Source organism: Macrobrachium nipponense, chromosome 30 (genome assembly GCF_015104395.2).
Source record: "Macrobrachium nipponense isolate FS-2020 chromosome 30, ASM1510439v2, whole genome shotgun sequence".
In the NCBI taxonomy this organism is placed as follows: Eukaryota; Metazoa; Arthropoda; class Malacostraca; order Decapoda; family Palaemonidae; genus Macrobrachium; species Macrobrachium nipponense.
In genome coordinates, this window is record NC_087218.1 from 66,719,733 (window position 1) to 66,734,586 (window position 14,854).

The following is a 14,854-nucleotide window of genomic DNA, read 5'->3' on the forward strand; positions in this document are numbered from 1 at the left end:
TAAATCGTGATTAAATCATAAGGTCACTAAAGATATTTGAGCGTCAATAAGTTGAGGAATATAATCATGTTATACATCAAGTGAAAGGTATTAATAAGTAGATTACGAGAAATATCACCACCCTAACTTAAGGGGGTGGGGTCGTAGGAGAAAGATTACAAGTTTTGGGGAAAACGGTAATCTATAGGAATTAAATTTCTACGTATCCGATGTCCTCATCCGCACCAAATGATACAGTACTTATGTGCATTGGATAAGTTTAAAATGAAAATAAATAATAGGCGATTGGTGATAGGTATATTAACAAAAACGGGACATCAAATAAGCACATTCCCTGTTGTAGTACCTGATTTTCTTATCATAACTCGTGTAAACTGACTGCATTTCAATGTTATCAGCTCGAGAAACCCGCACAGGTCGCCACGTTATGATGTTTACTCAGATTTGAAATATAAAGAAAATCTAATAGAATGGTTGCAATAATTCGTTTTGTTAATAATATTGTATCAATAAAGTGGAAGGACGTGATACAGAAGGGCCAGAATATTCAAGATTAATGAATTCAAAATAATTAAAAGAAGAAGAATCCACTCTGGCCAAAAGTAGCCAATCAGAGGCAAGCCCTCGCTCGTGGAGTTGAGTTGACCAATCACGTTCGTCCTGGGTGCCGCCACTCACTTTAAATTTGTATTTTTGTTTACAAAGTGTTGGATTGACGTTCGTATAATTTTCGCCGATACATATACTTTTTATCCTCAGCAATGGATACAGAAATGTTCACCGAGCAAGATTTGCAGGCGAAGAAGTACGGCGAATTGCTGAAAAATAGCTAGAACGCATCGGGGCATCAGTATAACAAGTGATACAGGAAGAAGATTGAAGGTAAGGCTGACTTGGGCTAACCCCGGAACCGTAGTAACAGAAGCAATTTTCTTAGATCAAAAATTAACCACATAAGCCATACTTTTAGTATTTAATTTATGCAGGCTTCGTATATACACTTTTACGTAGGCTATCATTGCCCATTAATCTTCGGTAAGGCCTATCCAACCCTATTTTGATTGGTAGTTTACCCAGGGGTCAAATTCAGTGCTCCCATGTGTGTGTTGTTTCAAGTTTTCTTTCCTACGTAGCCTTATTCAATTTCATCTTTCGACAGATCTGCGAACAGAATTACTAAGTAGTACCTAGCGATAGCCTATTTGCTTCTCTGCTTACAGAATCATAGATGTAAGACATTAAAGGGAATAAGGGTAAAATACCAATGGCACCTGACGGCCACCTAGGCTATACCTACCTATAGGGTAGATCATCACAGCAAGCCACGCAGGCCAGCTACCATCAATGCAAGCCACCCTCCGAAAAAAGTACATTATAACGCGTCCTGACACCCGAGATGGGCATCAGTCGCGACTTGTTGTTGGTGAGAAACGGAGCTAAAGACCTCTACTCTCCTTCGAAGTAAGTATTTTCCCCAAAGTTAGAAATTAAGGCCAAATTTTAAGATTTAAACAGATTTAAACAGAGGGTACTGAAAACGGTCTCAAACGTAGTGCAAATCTCACCAAACGCGTTCAACATTTTTACTTACAACTCGAGGTATTTAGAAGATTGACGCCATCTCGATGTTTACGGAGTAGCTTGTGTCAATAAACTAACCATTTCCTGTGATAAATCCGCACACACTTGTACCCACAGACGCTGGAGCACTTTTATCAACAACAATCGAAACACGATTTTCTCATCAACAACAAGCCAGGCGTAAACAGCAGCTGTTGGGGTAGAAGATGACGAGAAGCGTGCTCTTGGCTAATTTTTAAATAAGTAGTAAAACATCAATATTTTACATATTTATGATGATTAATTTGAAAATATTCGTTATTGAAAAAGTAACTCGACTCTGACTCAAATTTAAGTAATTATTTTTCTGAATTAGAACGTTCTTTCAAGTTCTGTATTATGACGTCACGACATCTTGACTTTCGTACCTATTGTAAATAATTGCTATACTCAACTGTCATTGCAGAACAGTTTACCAGTTATTCATGCAGATTGTTATCAGCTACATGTAATTGTTATAATCGTATGCGCATATATATCTTTTATTATTTACTTTTTGGATATATGAAAGATGTTTTACTGCTGGATTATCGCCGTAGTGTGACGCAATCGTTTTCGGTCCATGGGCCTCTTGTCTGTTTTCGCACCATAAGAAATTATGGGGCCGAATTTGCAATGACCAGAAAGTCGTTAAAAGAGGAAAGTTAGCATTGAGGGGCATATGTTTTGACTGAGAAAAATAAAAAACAAATTTATTCAATAGCTAGCTTGTAAAAAATACTTGGTTATAAAAACTTGATTGACAACTAAAGCAGCATGTCTACTATGGGTTTCAGAGACAGTGCAAGCAGGTTTTTGGGCAATACCTATTTCTGTAACGAACACTCTTAACAGAACGAGATTTTGCTATAGTGCATTACACCCAGTGCCGTAATTTATAAGGGTATCGTGAATCACTAATCGTAAAGAATAACGACACTTGTCCTTGTACCAAGAGACAAAAACTCCATTATGCAGAAATGGATACGAACACGCGTATAAAGCGCCACCTACCCCTCTCCCCAACCCCCCCCCACCCACCCCCCCCCCTCCACCGCCATCCCTTTTCTTCTTCGTTCCTCCGCCTTCCTTTCTCTCTCTCTCTCTCTCTCTCTCTCTCTCTCTCTCTGTTGCCATTCGGTATGTGTTGACCCTCCAAACTGGGTATAGACTACACACAAAACGTTGAAATTGGTGAAATTATGCTATGTATTGGAAGTATAATACATAAATATTAAAAGCAATTTTTATCATTATTGCCATTACTATGACAACTAGAATTCATGGAAACAGTTTATAACCTGTTAAGCGTCATCCACGTAATAATACGTTTACCGCGATCTACTCGGTAGCGCCTTCAACGGGATATTACGTTCAAGACTTTAACTGTGCTTGTCAAGCCGTCAGCCCCGTAATAATAACGTTTACTCGTATAGAAAGTGTAGGAACATCATTTGGTAACACTCTCAGCACATGGGAAAACTATTTCCAGCCTGGCAACTCTTTCCTGGTGGTCGCTTATGCTAGAAAACTGCCTGTCCCTGTTGGTTTTCTTTCAATACGCTTCGGGCGTTTATCGAGACAAATTGGATTTCGCGTCTTTCACAATGAATGTCCCAAAGAGGAGGCATATTTCTTTAGGTGAGATCAATCAAATACTAGATGAGGAGTGTGATATTGTAACCTATTTGATGATGAGAGCTCTAGTTCTGAATCCCTCCCCAGTGATGATACAAACTTTTCTTCCAATTGCGGGAGTGAAGATGACTTTCTTTGCCGAGTGACTGGACTCCGAGAGAGAGAGAGAGAGAGAGAGAGAGAGAGAGAGGAGAGAGAGAGAGAGAGAGAGAATTTCCTACAGTTAATTACAGTATGAATAACAAGCATAAAAATCAATATTAACTTTGAAAAACTATCATCAGTGCTATGATCGCTGATTACAAAAAAAGCGTGACGGTACGTTAGCAGCGAGCTCATCAGGGGCGGACGCTTAACAGGATAATGGAACGGCGTATGTGTGAAGCCTCCACTAATGTGGCAACGATGATTTTGCCATTCTTAGCATGCAAACATTAAAGCATGCAAACATTAAAGGTTACATTTATTTCTGGCATACGATTATTTAAGAAATTCAAAATACTAATAAAGACTGAAATCAATGAAAAGTGCTAGCAAAAACAAAAAAACAAAAAAAAAAAAAAACGTAGTCGTTCCTCTATGCACTTTTCCGTATTCGTTCCTCTATGGTTTTCGGCAGCCAGATGTACGAAAACGTTAGAAACATTTGATTTTATCTACGTTAGAATATCTGTAATTTTTCGGGGTAATTTGGTTGCAAAAAGGGATAATATACATGAATTAAATCAAAATTTTTAAATAACAATGTAAATTTAAACTAAATAACGAGTTAAGTAAACAGTTTAGGGAATAAAACTTTGCAGTTTCGTCGTCTGTCGTACGTCTGTTCGTCGTCTGCTGTTTGTAATTGTGTTTATGGCGCGCGCGCTTAGAAACCAGGAACAGCAACGGGTTTAAAGTGCAATGTGGAGTGAACTGAGACCAAAATGTTATAATAACAATCAAATAAGCACTGTGGAGTTTCAGTTGTGATGGCAGTAATGGATAAAAACCGCCGATTACAAGGTAAGAATGAATTCAGTTCCAACCATAACCTCGGGAATAACAAGTTTCATACTTCACTAATATAGGCAACAAAATGTTGTTTTATTGTGCTGATTACAACTGCAATCTTGAGTAAGATCAATAAACGTTACATACATACGCTACATTGTTCAAATGAGTGCTGGAAGGCTGGAGAACCGTCCATGAAAAACGTAGCCGCCATATTGGATTTCAAAACTGCCTTGAAAACATATTTTACGAAGAGCTCACATGCTTATTTTAGTTCGTATGGTGCTTTCATATATCACAATATGTTGACGAAACTTCAGTCTTTTAAATGGTATGCTTAGAGTTGCAATTGTATTCATGTTTCACCAATTAAATATCGAGTGAATAAGACCCGTCTACCGTGATGAGGGTTGGCCTGTACTGATGTTTCCCCCTAGTACCGTAGCGTGACCACTTCCCTTAAATCGGAGGTATTTCTATATAGGGTAAAAAACCGCATGGTACAGGGGTGGACCATGTACGATCAATGTGTACAACCCCAAGAAAAGTACATTATAACGCGTCCTGACATCGGAGATGGGCGTCAGACGCGACTTGTTGTTGGTGAGAAACGGAGCTAAAGACCTCTTACTCCGGTGTCGGAGGACGCGTTATAATGTACTTTTCTTGGGGTTGTACACATTGGTCGTACATGGTCCACCCCTGTACCATGCGGTTTTTTACCCTAATGGGTCACCTGACGGCCACTTAGGTAGGCTATACCTACCTAGTACCGTAGCGTGACCACTTCCCTTAAATCGGAGGTCTATTTCTGTATACTAAGCATTCCGAATCGTTCGTGCCCGCGAATACGAAAGCCACCAGGAATTGGGGCGTCAAATGTACCTATTTCGCCGTGTTTAGCCTAGTACGATTCCCCTGGGGATTATAAATTACAGTCGTCCGATTGATAATACGCCTATTACTTAAAATCTTGTTCAGGAGGTAAAACTGGCATAGTAAAACTGCAACTGCCATAGTCTAGGCCGCCGCGGAATAGTAATACTATAGATCTATCAAATTGGAAATTATAATGGCCTTAATTTGTGGCTTGGAAAAAAAAAAAAAACTTCGAGAGGACAGTGGAGGTCTCGAGGTGTTGCTTTGACAGACGCTGGCTCTTGACTAATGTCTATCCTGGGTTACGATGTGTTAAAGTACTTTTTTGGGAAGGTGGTTGCACTATGAAAGTGCCTGGCCATTCGGTATTTTACCCTAAAGCTCTGCACCTGTTGCAAGTACCTAGGTACTAGCTAGCCAGTAAGGGAGCCTAGTACCTAGCCTAGTAGTAGGTAGTGTAGTGCGCCTGCAACCTGTCACAGACGCTTGCATTTCAGCAGCCTATTTTTTATATTGAAAAAATTAGCAGTTTAGCCTACCTATCTACTTACTAAAGCAGAGATTCATGATTTTCTCAAAATTCCATGGAGCCTTACCCCAAGACATGTTTTTGTTCACTTTTTGTTCCCCCTTTATTCCCTCTGTTTTCTTACAATCTCAGCTTCTGTTGGTAGATAGGCTAGCTAGCTAAACTACTAATTTTTTCATTTTTTCCATGATTCACTACGCAGGCTAGGTATTTGATAAATCTGTGTGCTGTTCTTGGTTTTACATAGGTAACAGTGATTTTGTACCCGTAAACTCGAACCACCGCTTAAGAGAAAGTTTAGGAGTACAGGATTCTGATGTTCCGTGTAGTGGCATTGGGAATCCCGGGGAGGAAGGCTGGCTGCCGAAGACCTTCTTCCAGCTAGGATACAGCACCCTAAGGCCCTCTTCATACGAGTGGCTTTTTCCTGCCTGGGAAAACTGCACATCATAGAAATCAAGCACGAATCCTGCACAGCTGAGATTCGCCTGCCTGTATACACTGCTACATTTGCGGCGGTTCCAGCGGTCTTAGAAGAGTACTGAAGAAGTCCTATGGAGCTGTTCAGATGAATGGTTTTATCCCATGTGTCAGCACCTAATACATATTACTAAAGTTAGGTTTTTTTATTGGCTGACCCTGTGTCCGTCGTTCTAATGACAAATTCATTAGTTGTTACTCCAGTTTTAGTAACTGTAAATCATCAGTCATTCATCATTCTCAACTGGCTCTGTTTTTTTATTTTACCTAGGCTAATTATCAGTGCTCAGTAGTACTGGAGTCTTTGGCACATGTTTACTTTAATACCAGTTGCTCTCATGAGTGCCATTAGGAAGGAATGTTAAATCACAAACAAAAGAAGTAAATATCTTGGTAACAGTAAATTGGAATAGATTTTAGTGTGTTTTTGTATTAAGATACCTATATGTATTACCTAAGAAGCTTGAGGATCACAGCTAATGATTAAACTAGTTTAGAACTTTCAGAAGAAGGAAATAAGAGCACAACAACCACGGAACTCAAACTTATGAATATCCACTTGCTGGTGTTGTTAGTATGTCTCCACAGGGTACCCCTTAAAGGATGACAGGGCACTTTTGATCCCAATATAAGTGCATCTGCAACTCTCTGGTTCAGCTCATATGATTAGGCTACAGTTATTGTGCGCTGTAATATTTCAAAGAATTGTGTGTGAAAACGTTTCTATCACGTAATGGGCCATAAATGACAATGTGGAAGCACTTATGGCAACAATCACATCTCAGATCTGAATACAAGATTATTTTGACTTGAGATTTCAAGGGTGAATGTACTATGTACATCTCCCTGTCCCAGTACATCTTGTATATAGACTTGCCCTAAATATATCAGGGATTGCTGTTGGTTTTAATTCTCATGTTTTACAATAGTATATGTTGACTATAATTGTAATTTTGCAAAGTAAAGTACAAAAATTATTAGAAAGAACATTTATGACTCACTAATAGGTACATCTTTCCATCCCATTATATTTCATGAATATTTTATCATAAATATACTCAGGGATTGTTGCATACTAGTTATCTGTTTTGAATTACCTATGTGAGCTGTACTTAAATATAATTTTTACATAGGATAAATTTGTTTGAGATAGGATGTGTAACTAGCTAAAATAGGGTTGGAATTTTTTTTTTTTTTTATATCTATGTGTGTTTGCATATCATTCTCTTTCTGGTGATGTGTTTTTTGTTTTAATTTGCCAACCTTAAAGTTTGCCCTGTCTTGGGGTATTGTTAATGTACATTCAGCCTGGCCTGTATGGGTTAATATGTTTTAACCTAAAATGAAAAGTATAGGCTACTAAAATCTATTGGATATTTAGCCTGCTGTTTATGGAGATATATACTATGTAAATTTTTACCTTAAACCATAATAGTATTCTGGAATAAAAATTACAGTTTCCTATGTTTTATTGGTTCTGTTTTGAAATGCTACAAAAAATTAGATGTTTTAATAATATAATAAGTGATATATATTACATTTCAGACAAGTAAACTCATTGAAGCCATACTTGAAGCTCAGACTACTGAATCCATCGCTGAAAATGCATCTGCTGTCATTTTAGCCCTTAATGAGAGTGCCAGAAGCAAGGATCTGTTTGAGGAGGAAGAAGAGCCTGTTGCTTCTGAGGAGCTTATATCAGAAATTCAGTTCCCAGAAGATTTGGAGGAGAAGGTGATTGTTACACAAGTGTTTTTTGAGTAATAGTACCTATATCATTTGCCTGCTGCATTTTTAAATTGTTTGCAAAATCAACCACTAAAAATACAACCACATCCTCTACCTAATTAAGATATCACTTATTTGGTTATATTCCTTTAAATTTTGGATGGTCACTTTTCTTGCACATTTTTTCTAGTGCTTACAGTTTGGAGTGTATGGTATGTTTATCATCAGAATTTGTTGTAATGTTCATACCTAATAAATGTGGTTTGTACAGAACGAAAAGCGTTAATTTACTGTTTATTTTGTTAGTTTGCTAACTATTGCCTACCATGTAGAAGTTCCTTTGCATGAACTGTAATCAATCATTGGTGTGGATCATTTTACTCTCCATTTAGATGGATCCCCACTGTTTAATACTCAGAAAAGTATCAACCAAAATTCTTTGTAGGGACATCCCCCCATTTTACACTGCCAAACCATTTCTTTTCCTTTCTTCCAGTCTTATGTTCGTTCTGCTTGTTCCCCCCTGTTTGCTTTCCAAAAGTGACAGCTTGGGTGCATGTGTAGCTGTGTCTCCTCGTGAGAACCATGCAATTTCTCCTGATCTTGCTTTGCCAGCTGCTTGGGGTATAATGATGGAGAACTTCAAGTATCTCAAGTTAAATATGGCCTACTGGGAGGGTACTCCTATAGAAACCCATGCAGGCCGAGTGACTTTTCTGAAAGATTATTTACTTCCTTTGAGGCTCATGGAACAAGTGAACATTCTTTGTGTTTTGCAGGTCAGAAGGTTCCTGGACCTCCGGCTACTTCAGTAGCTGCATCCCCTTTTTGCTGACCCATCTTGGAGTGACTGACGAGAAAGTGCTTTTTGTCCGGGATAGTTAGTTCCAATTTCCAGGCAGTCTTGTCTCTGCTTGCAGCTGGCCATGCATTGCAACTTTGAAGTTCGTGGTATGTCATCTTTGAGTGACAGGGTGAAGTCTTAAAAGTTGTTGGTGGTGTTGTCCCAAGGTGTGGCTGAGTCTATGCTTTTCTCATGGGAAGCTTTGTCCTAGGGTAGCCTCTTATTGCTAAATGGGTAAGGGTTGGACTTTACTCTTCATAGAATAAAATTGAGGTAGCAGTGGAAAAGAGGCATGCTGACAGTCCAGTAAGCTCAGATACTAATCTACCTGTAGTGTCTTTCAATTCCTCCTTGGCTTTGATGGGCACCACAGCCAAGTTTTAGTGGGATGACCCTACCCCTTACAGTGTTCAGTGTGGGAAAGGCCAGGCCTCCATGACACCATGTTCAAAGAGTTCGGTGTTCTTCACAAAAGGATTCATTTGTTCTTACACATTATACAAACCCTTGGTCCATTACATTAGGAATTGTGGTACTTTTAGTGAAGGGCCGGAAATCAGCCATTGAACTTAATAACAAGGTGGTTATGGAGGAGTTATGGGAGTTCCGTTTGACAAATGTCCTTGAGGAGAGAGAGGGAGGGAGGGAGTTGCTGTGGTTTGTATTGCTGTTGAGATCGTGTATTTGCGTTGGTGGATTTCTGTAGAGAGAGAGAGGAGAGAGGGGGGCTGGGGGGGGGGGGGGGGGGGTCGTTATTGGTGGATGTATGGTTACCGATTGAATTGGCTGTTGGTGAGTTCTGGGTTGTTTGCTGGTGTGGTTGGAGTTAGTTGTTAAGATTAGAGTTTTGAGGAGTCAGTTTGTAATCAGAGCTGGTGAGGGTCAGTAGTGTCAGCAGCGGTCTGTGAAGAGTGTTGAAGGCATTGATGGTCAGTTGAATTGTGTGTTATTGGTTTGTTGTTTAGTTGTTGTTAATTTTGATATGGTTTGCTTAGAGTTGTTGTGCCTGTGTTGTTAGATTTATTGCGCTTGTGAGTTTCTGCTGAGTTATGTGTGAGCTGTTATAGTTGAGGGTTGTTGTTGTTGGGGAGCTCTTGTGGTTTCTTGGTGTAGTGAGTTGTTGAGGGTCATTGTTGGTGAGCTGTTGTGATTTCTTGGTGTTGTTAGTGGGTGTGTGTGTTGCCTTTTTATGGTTGTAGTCCTTGTTTGTTGTGGTCCTTAGGTGTTGTGTTGTTGAGTTGTGGGGTTGTGGTTCTTGGTTGTGTGTTATGACGGCTGTATCCAGTGGACAGTACAGCTCCTCGCCCTGAGTGTGTCAAGAAGTAGTTGGTAAGTACATGTGTTTTGAGAGTTTTTGTTTTTGGGTTTGTGATCCCGCCATATGGTGAGATAGCTAACTACTGTATTATTTGCTCTTAGCCACTGTCGAGTGAGGACGTGTCTCCACCTCTATACGACTGCTGTTGAATGTGTTTCACCTTTTCCCGGTGTGATCTTTCTTGTTTTGTGAATGCTAATATTGTCTGTTTGTGATTTGTGATCAATATGCAAATCCACAAATCCAATAAGCCATGCAAGTCCTCCTTCTCCCAGCGCGTATGCCTGGGAGAGGGAGGGAAATGATTTGGTCATTTCCACTCATTCTTTTTATGTTGACCCTCACGCCCTTTGCACTAAATACCAGGAGCATGACTTGTGTTGAGTGTAGCTCCTGGTCGTCCAAGCAGTGTAAACAGTTTGAGAGGAGAAGCGGTAGTTGGGGGAAGCTTCCAGGGCTTTGTCTGAGGGTAACATGCCCCTGACGACGCATGTAATGGCTGACCCTTCGTTATCCTTCCTTCCTCCCAGCAAGCTTCCTCACCTTGCTGTTCTCCCTGCGGGGGAATCTCTGCCTCTGTTTCTTTGTCCAATTTGTCGGGTGAAGAAGGTGGGGGGTGGCTGGCGACCGGGACATCTTGTATCCAGGGGCCTCTTCTCGCTCTGAGGGGGATATTTCCCTCTCAGGTGAGGAGAGACTCATACTGACCTGACTTTTTTCCTCAGGTGTGGTGACATCGCAGTCTGGGGACCTGCAGCAGGCTGGGTTGACACTAGTCCTCCCTGGCACTCCCTCCTTGCAAGACCTAGTATCACACTTCTCTAGTATGCCTGTAACTCATGTGGCTGTGACAACCACGACTGTGACTACTCATAAGTTTGCATCGGTCCCTTCAATGGTGTTTGCCCATCACCAACGAATGTGACTCCCTCAGTGGTGATGGGCACTCACCCCCATATGCCTCCAACCCAGCCCTCAGTGCCGCCACCACCTGGGTTTGCTATGTTTGTCCACCCCCTGCCATGTTTTGTTCCTACTGTATCTCTAGGGTCCTACCACTCAGGCTTTGCCTCCAGTGGTTGGGGCTACTGTAGAGCCTCCTCCTCTAATGGGAGGGGCTCTTATATCTGCTCCTGCTGTTCCAGTTGCTCCTTGGATGGGGTACCTTACTGCCATCCTGAGGAAACTGATGAAGAAGGGAGCCCATCAGGTGTCATCATCTTCCTCGTCATCTGCTGCCTCCTCCCTTTCTACTTCTAAGGCTAAACTGCCGAAGAAGAAGAAGGTAGTCTCTCCTCCCCCCTGAGAAGTTCCTGTTCCTTTGGGAAGGGGAACCGTTACACTATCCCCAGGGTCTAGCATAACAAGAGCGCAAACTATGGCAGGCTTAGAACTTCTGCTTCGAAGTCTAATACTGCGCTGAGCGCTCATTACGTGAGCTTCCCCAAATGACTCACAAATCTTCAGATTTGTGTGCATCCTAGAGTTGTGGACGTTGATTTTCGAGCATCTAGGGTTGTGGACATTGAGTCTTCTTGCTGTCACAGATTGGGCACTATGTGTACGATCTCGCAAAACTGTCACGTCACTCCTGGGACCTGAGCAATTACTACGAAAAGCATCATCCGGATGGGGCGAGACACCTGCATGACCCGCTTCTTTCCTCCACTCTCTGCCCATGTTGTGACGGTGAGAAGACTCAACGTCCACAAGTCTGGATGCACGCAAATCTGAAGATTTTGTGAGGATTAGGGGAAAGCTCGCGAACGAGCGCCAATGCATGTTAGACTTAAAGGCAGAACTCTAGAACTAACAGCAAGCGAGCAAACCGTAGTTACGCTAGGCCCTGGGAGATAGCGTAATAGAGGAATTGTGAACGACCCAGCACATGCTGGATTGGCGTGCACGCAGGTGATCTGATGACTGAGTATCGTATCCATAATAGTTCTAGTACAGACAGCCCCCGGTTTACGACAGGGGTTCCATTACTGAGGTGCTCGTAAGCAGAAATCGTTGTAAAATGGAACATTGTCAAAATTTTGTAATACTTTTAGGTATATTGAAAAACTACTTAAGCTGCATTTTATTTGTGTTTTTTCATGAAAAAGATCCTTCAAAATATTGATTATACCTTTTCAGTCATATTTTTCCGTTGGATTGACATTGTAAGTGTTGTAACCCTGGAACATGCGTCATGAAACGGGAAATAATTTCTGATGAATATATTTGAATGGCGTCATAAACTCTCGGAACGTCGTAAACCGGGGACTACCTGATATTTGGATTAGTAGATGCAAATCCTTTGTTCTCTCTAACAAGCAGGCAAAGGGACTGACTATGAGCAAGCCAGTTGATTATTTTCTATATAGTCTCCGCACAGTGGGTTCATCCAAACCTTTTTGAATCAAGGATATGACATCCACTTAATTAAAAATTCCCAGAATTCTGACGATTGAACATCTCTTGTTCAATAGATCAGAGGTACGGTTTCCTTCCTTTGCTCTTTCATGACCAGGAAGAGATTACCCAGGTGAGCTGAACTACCAGTGTGTTGAGAGATTTACTTAGAATCCTCCCTCCAAAAGTAAGTCTCCCTTATGTAAAGAATGAGGGTTTGTATTTGTGTAGGAACAAATGACAAATTTTAAAAGTAATCTGTATTTTGTTCCTGACATACAAACCTTAGGTCTTTACATAAAGGGCTCACCTCTTACCATCCCTCATTCTCTTACCTGGGCCAAAATGTAAACTGCATAGATTTGAGTGCACTCTGACTAGGTGGACAGTACTTCCGTCCCTACCTTTGGTACCTGTTACGGTAACCACCTTGCAAAAAGTTTAATGATGTGATTTCCAGCTCACTGAAAGGCAATCCCATATGCAAAGGCCTCAGATTTGTATGTTAGGAAAAATATAAATTATTAAAAACAATTTTCATTTTGTCTAATCTAACATTCGTAATAACTTGTAAGATTGCAGTAAATATCCTTTACAAAGTTAAATTTGAGTTTTGATAACCAGAATCTGTTTAATTATTGTTTTGTAACTGAAAGTTAAATGATCATTAGCACATTATTGCTGTGAGTGCTAAAATATGCAAGGAAAAGAATTTCTTATTACCAATTTGTATATAAATGTTTACAATCTAGTATGCAAATAGAAAGTCAGGATTTTTATATTCCCGATGATGGGAGAATAGAATATTACTGTACATAATTCCACAAAGTTATTGGTAATCTAACTAGTCTATCAAACCAAAATTATTGGACAACAGTATCAACTGTATTCCAACAATTTTGTCTTGAATGAAAATTTGTTTTCATACAATCACTTACCTGTCAGAATATATACATAGCTAAGATCCGTCGTCCCCGACAGAAATTCAAATTTCGCGCCACTCGCTACAGGTAGGTCAGGTGATCTACCTGCCTGCCCTGGGCGGCAGGGGACTAGGAACCATCCCCGTTTTCTATCATATTTTCTCTGTCGCCGGTGGTATCAACATTGTTTGCTATTACCTCCTGACTTAGATTCATATTTCATCCTTTGATCATCGTTTCTCGGCTTTTTGGTGACGTATCTGGATCGTGTTTTGGCATTCGCTACTGTGGACTGTTTTTGGAATTGCTTTTTTGGATTTTTCTCAGTATGTCTGATTCAAATGTGAGTGTGAGAATGTGTGTGAATGTAGGCTGCAGGGTGAGGATACCGAAAGCTTCGGTTGATCCTCACACTGTGATGCCAGTAAATGTAGGGGGTTTCAGTGTTCTGCTAATAATACTTGTAAGGAATGCGAGGGATTAAATGCAGAAGAGTGGAAGACTTTGACTTCTTATTTGAAGAAGTTAGAGAGGGATAGGGTTAGACGTCTGAAAGGTGGTGTCAAGGCCTATTGAGCCTCTTACGGATAATTCTAATCCTACTAGATTTAGATTCTCCCTATGTATCTCATCTCAGAGTGTACTTTCGGATTCGGCCTCGGAAATCGCCAATCTGAAAGCTACGATTAGAGACATGAAGTCCAAGATGGCGGACTTTCAAGGTAAGGCTAGTGAAAGTGAGCATTACAGTGAAGTGAGTTCTCCCAGTGTTGTGGAGGGGGCGTTTGATCGTCCCTGCGACGCTCCCACCAGGCCTAGACCTCTTCCAAGCTCCCATGCCCAGAGGAGAAGGAAGTCGAAAGCCTTAAGGAGGTCGTGGGGAATCCCCAACGGTCAGACGTCCCTTCAGCTAGCTCTGCTTCGTGGCAGGCTGCTCAAGGGCGCTATAGGAAAAGCGTCCTTCGTGAGTGTTTTCTCGTCTTCTCCCTCTCCCTCACCTAAACGAGGGTGGAAGGAGTCGAACTTGTCGAGACCGATAGAAGTCGTCATATAAAGAACAAGAACCCTGAAATAGATTCGAGCCCCAGAAGCGTTTCTCGGATGACGCCTCCCTCTTCTATTAAGAGGCGAAGGTGGCGTCAGCGTCACCTGACGAGTACGCAGAAGTACCCTTTCCTACTTTCTTCTCCCCCGAGTGATGACGAAAGGCGTCATGCAGTGGACGTGGGAGAAGCGTCAAGGAGAATAATTATGGCAGTTCAAGAGCAACTGTCCTCTCTAGTGGAGAGTTTTAGCGCCTCGTAGGAAGGACATGGCGCTTCCAATCAAGAAGTCTCGTCCTCTCTCCCCTGCTAAACGAGAAGCGTCATGCAGACGTGAAGCTTCTAAACATCTTACAGAAGCTTCGGGTTCGAGAGCGAGAAAGGTTGCTTACGAAAGTTTTTCGTAACGCCAGAGAGACGTAAGAAGTCTTTTAGACATGAAGCGTCATTGAAAACTGTTGATAGACGTGACGCTCCGACCAA

General features: G+C 41.2%; 1 protein-coding gene across 1 annotated transcript in view; it reads left to right on the forward strand.

Annotated features, from left to right (window-relative positions):
• The window catches only part of LOC135202186 (nucleolar protein dao-5-like), a 145,273-nt gene that overhangs the window by 7,785 nt on the left and 122,634 nt on the right, over positions 1-14,854 (forward strand). The window contains exons 2-3 of the mRNA XM_064231441.1: positions 830-882; positions 7,664-7,852. Coding sequence (XP_064087511.1) covers positions 830-882; positions 7,664-7,852 — 242 coding nt within the window. The remainder of the gene's footprint in view (positions 1-829; positions 883-7,663; positions 7,853-14,854) is intronic.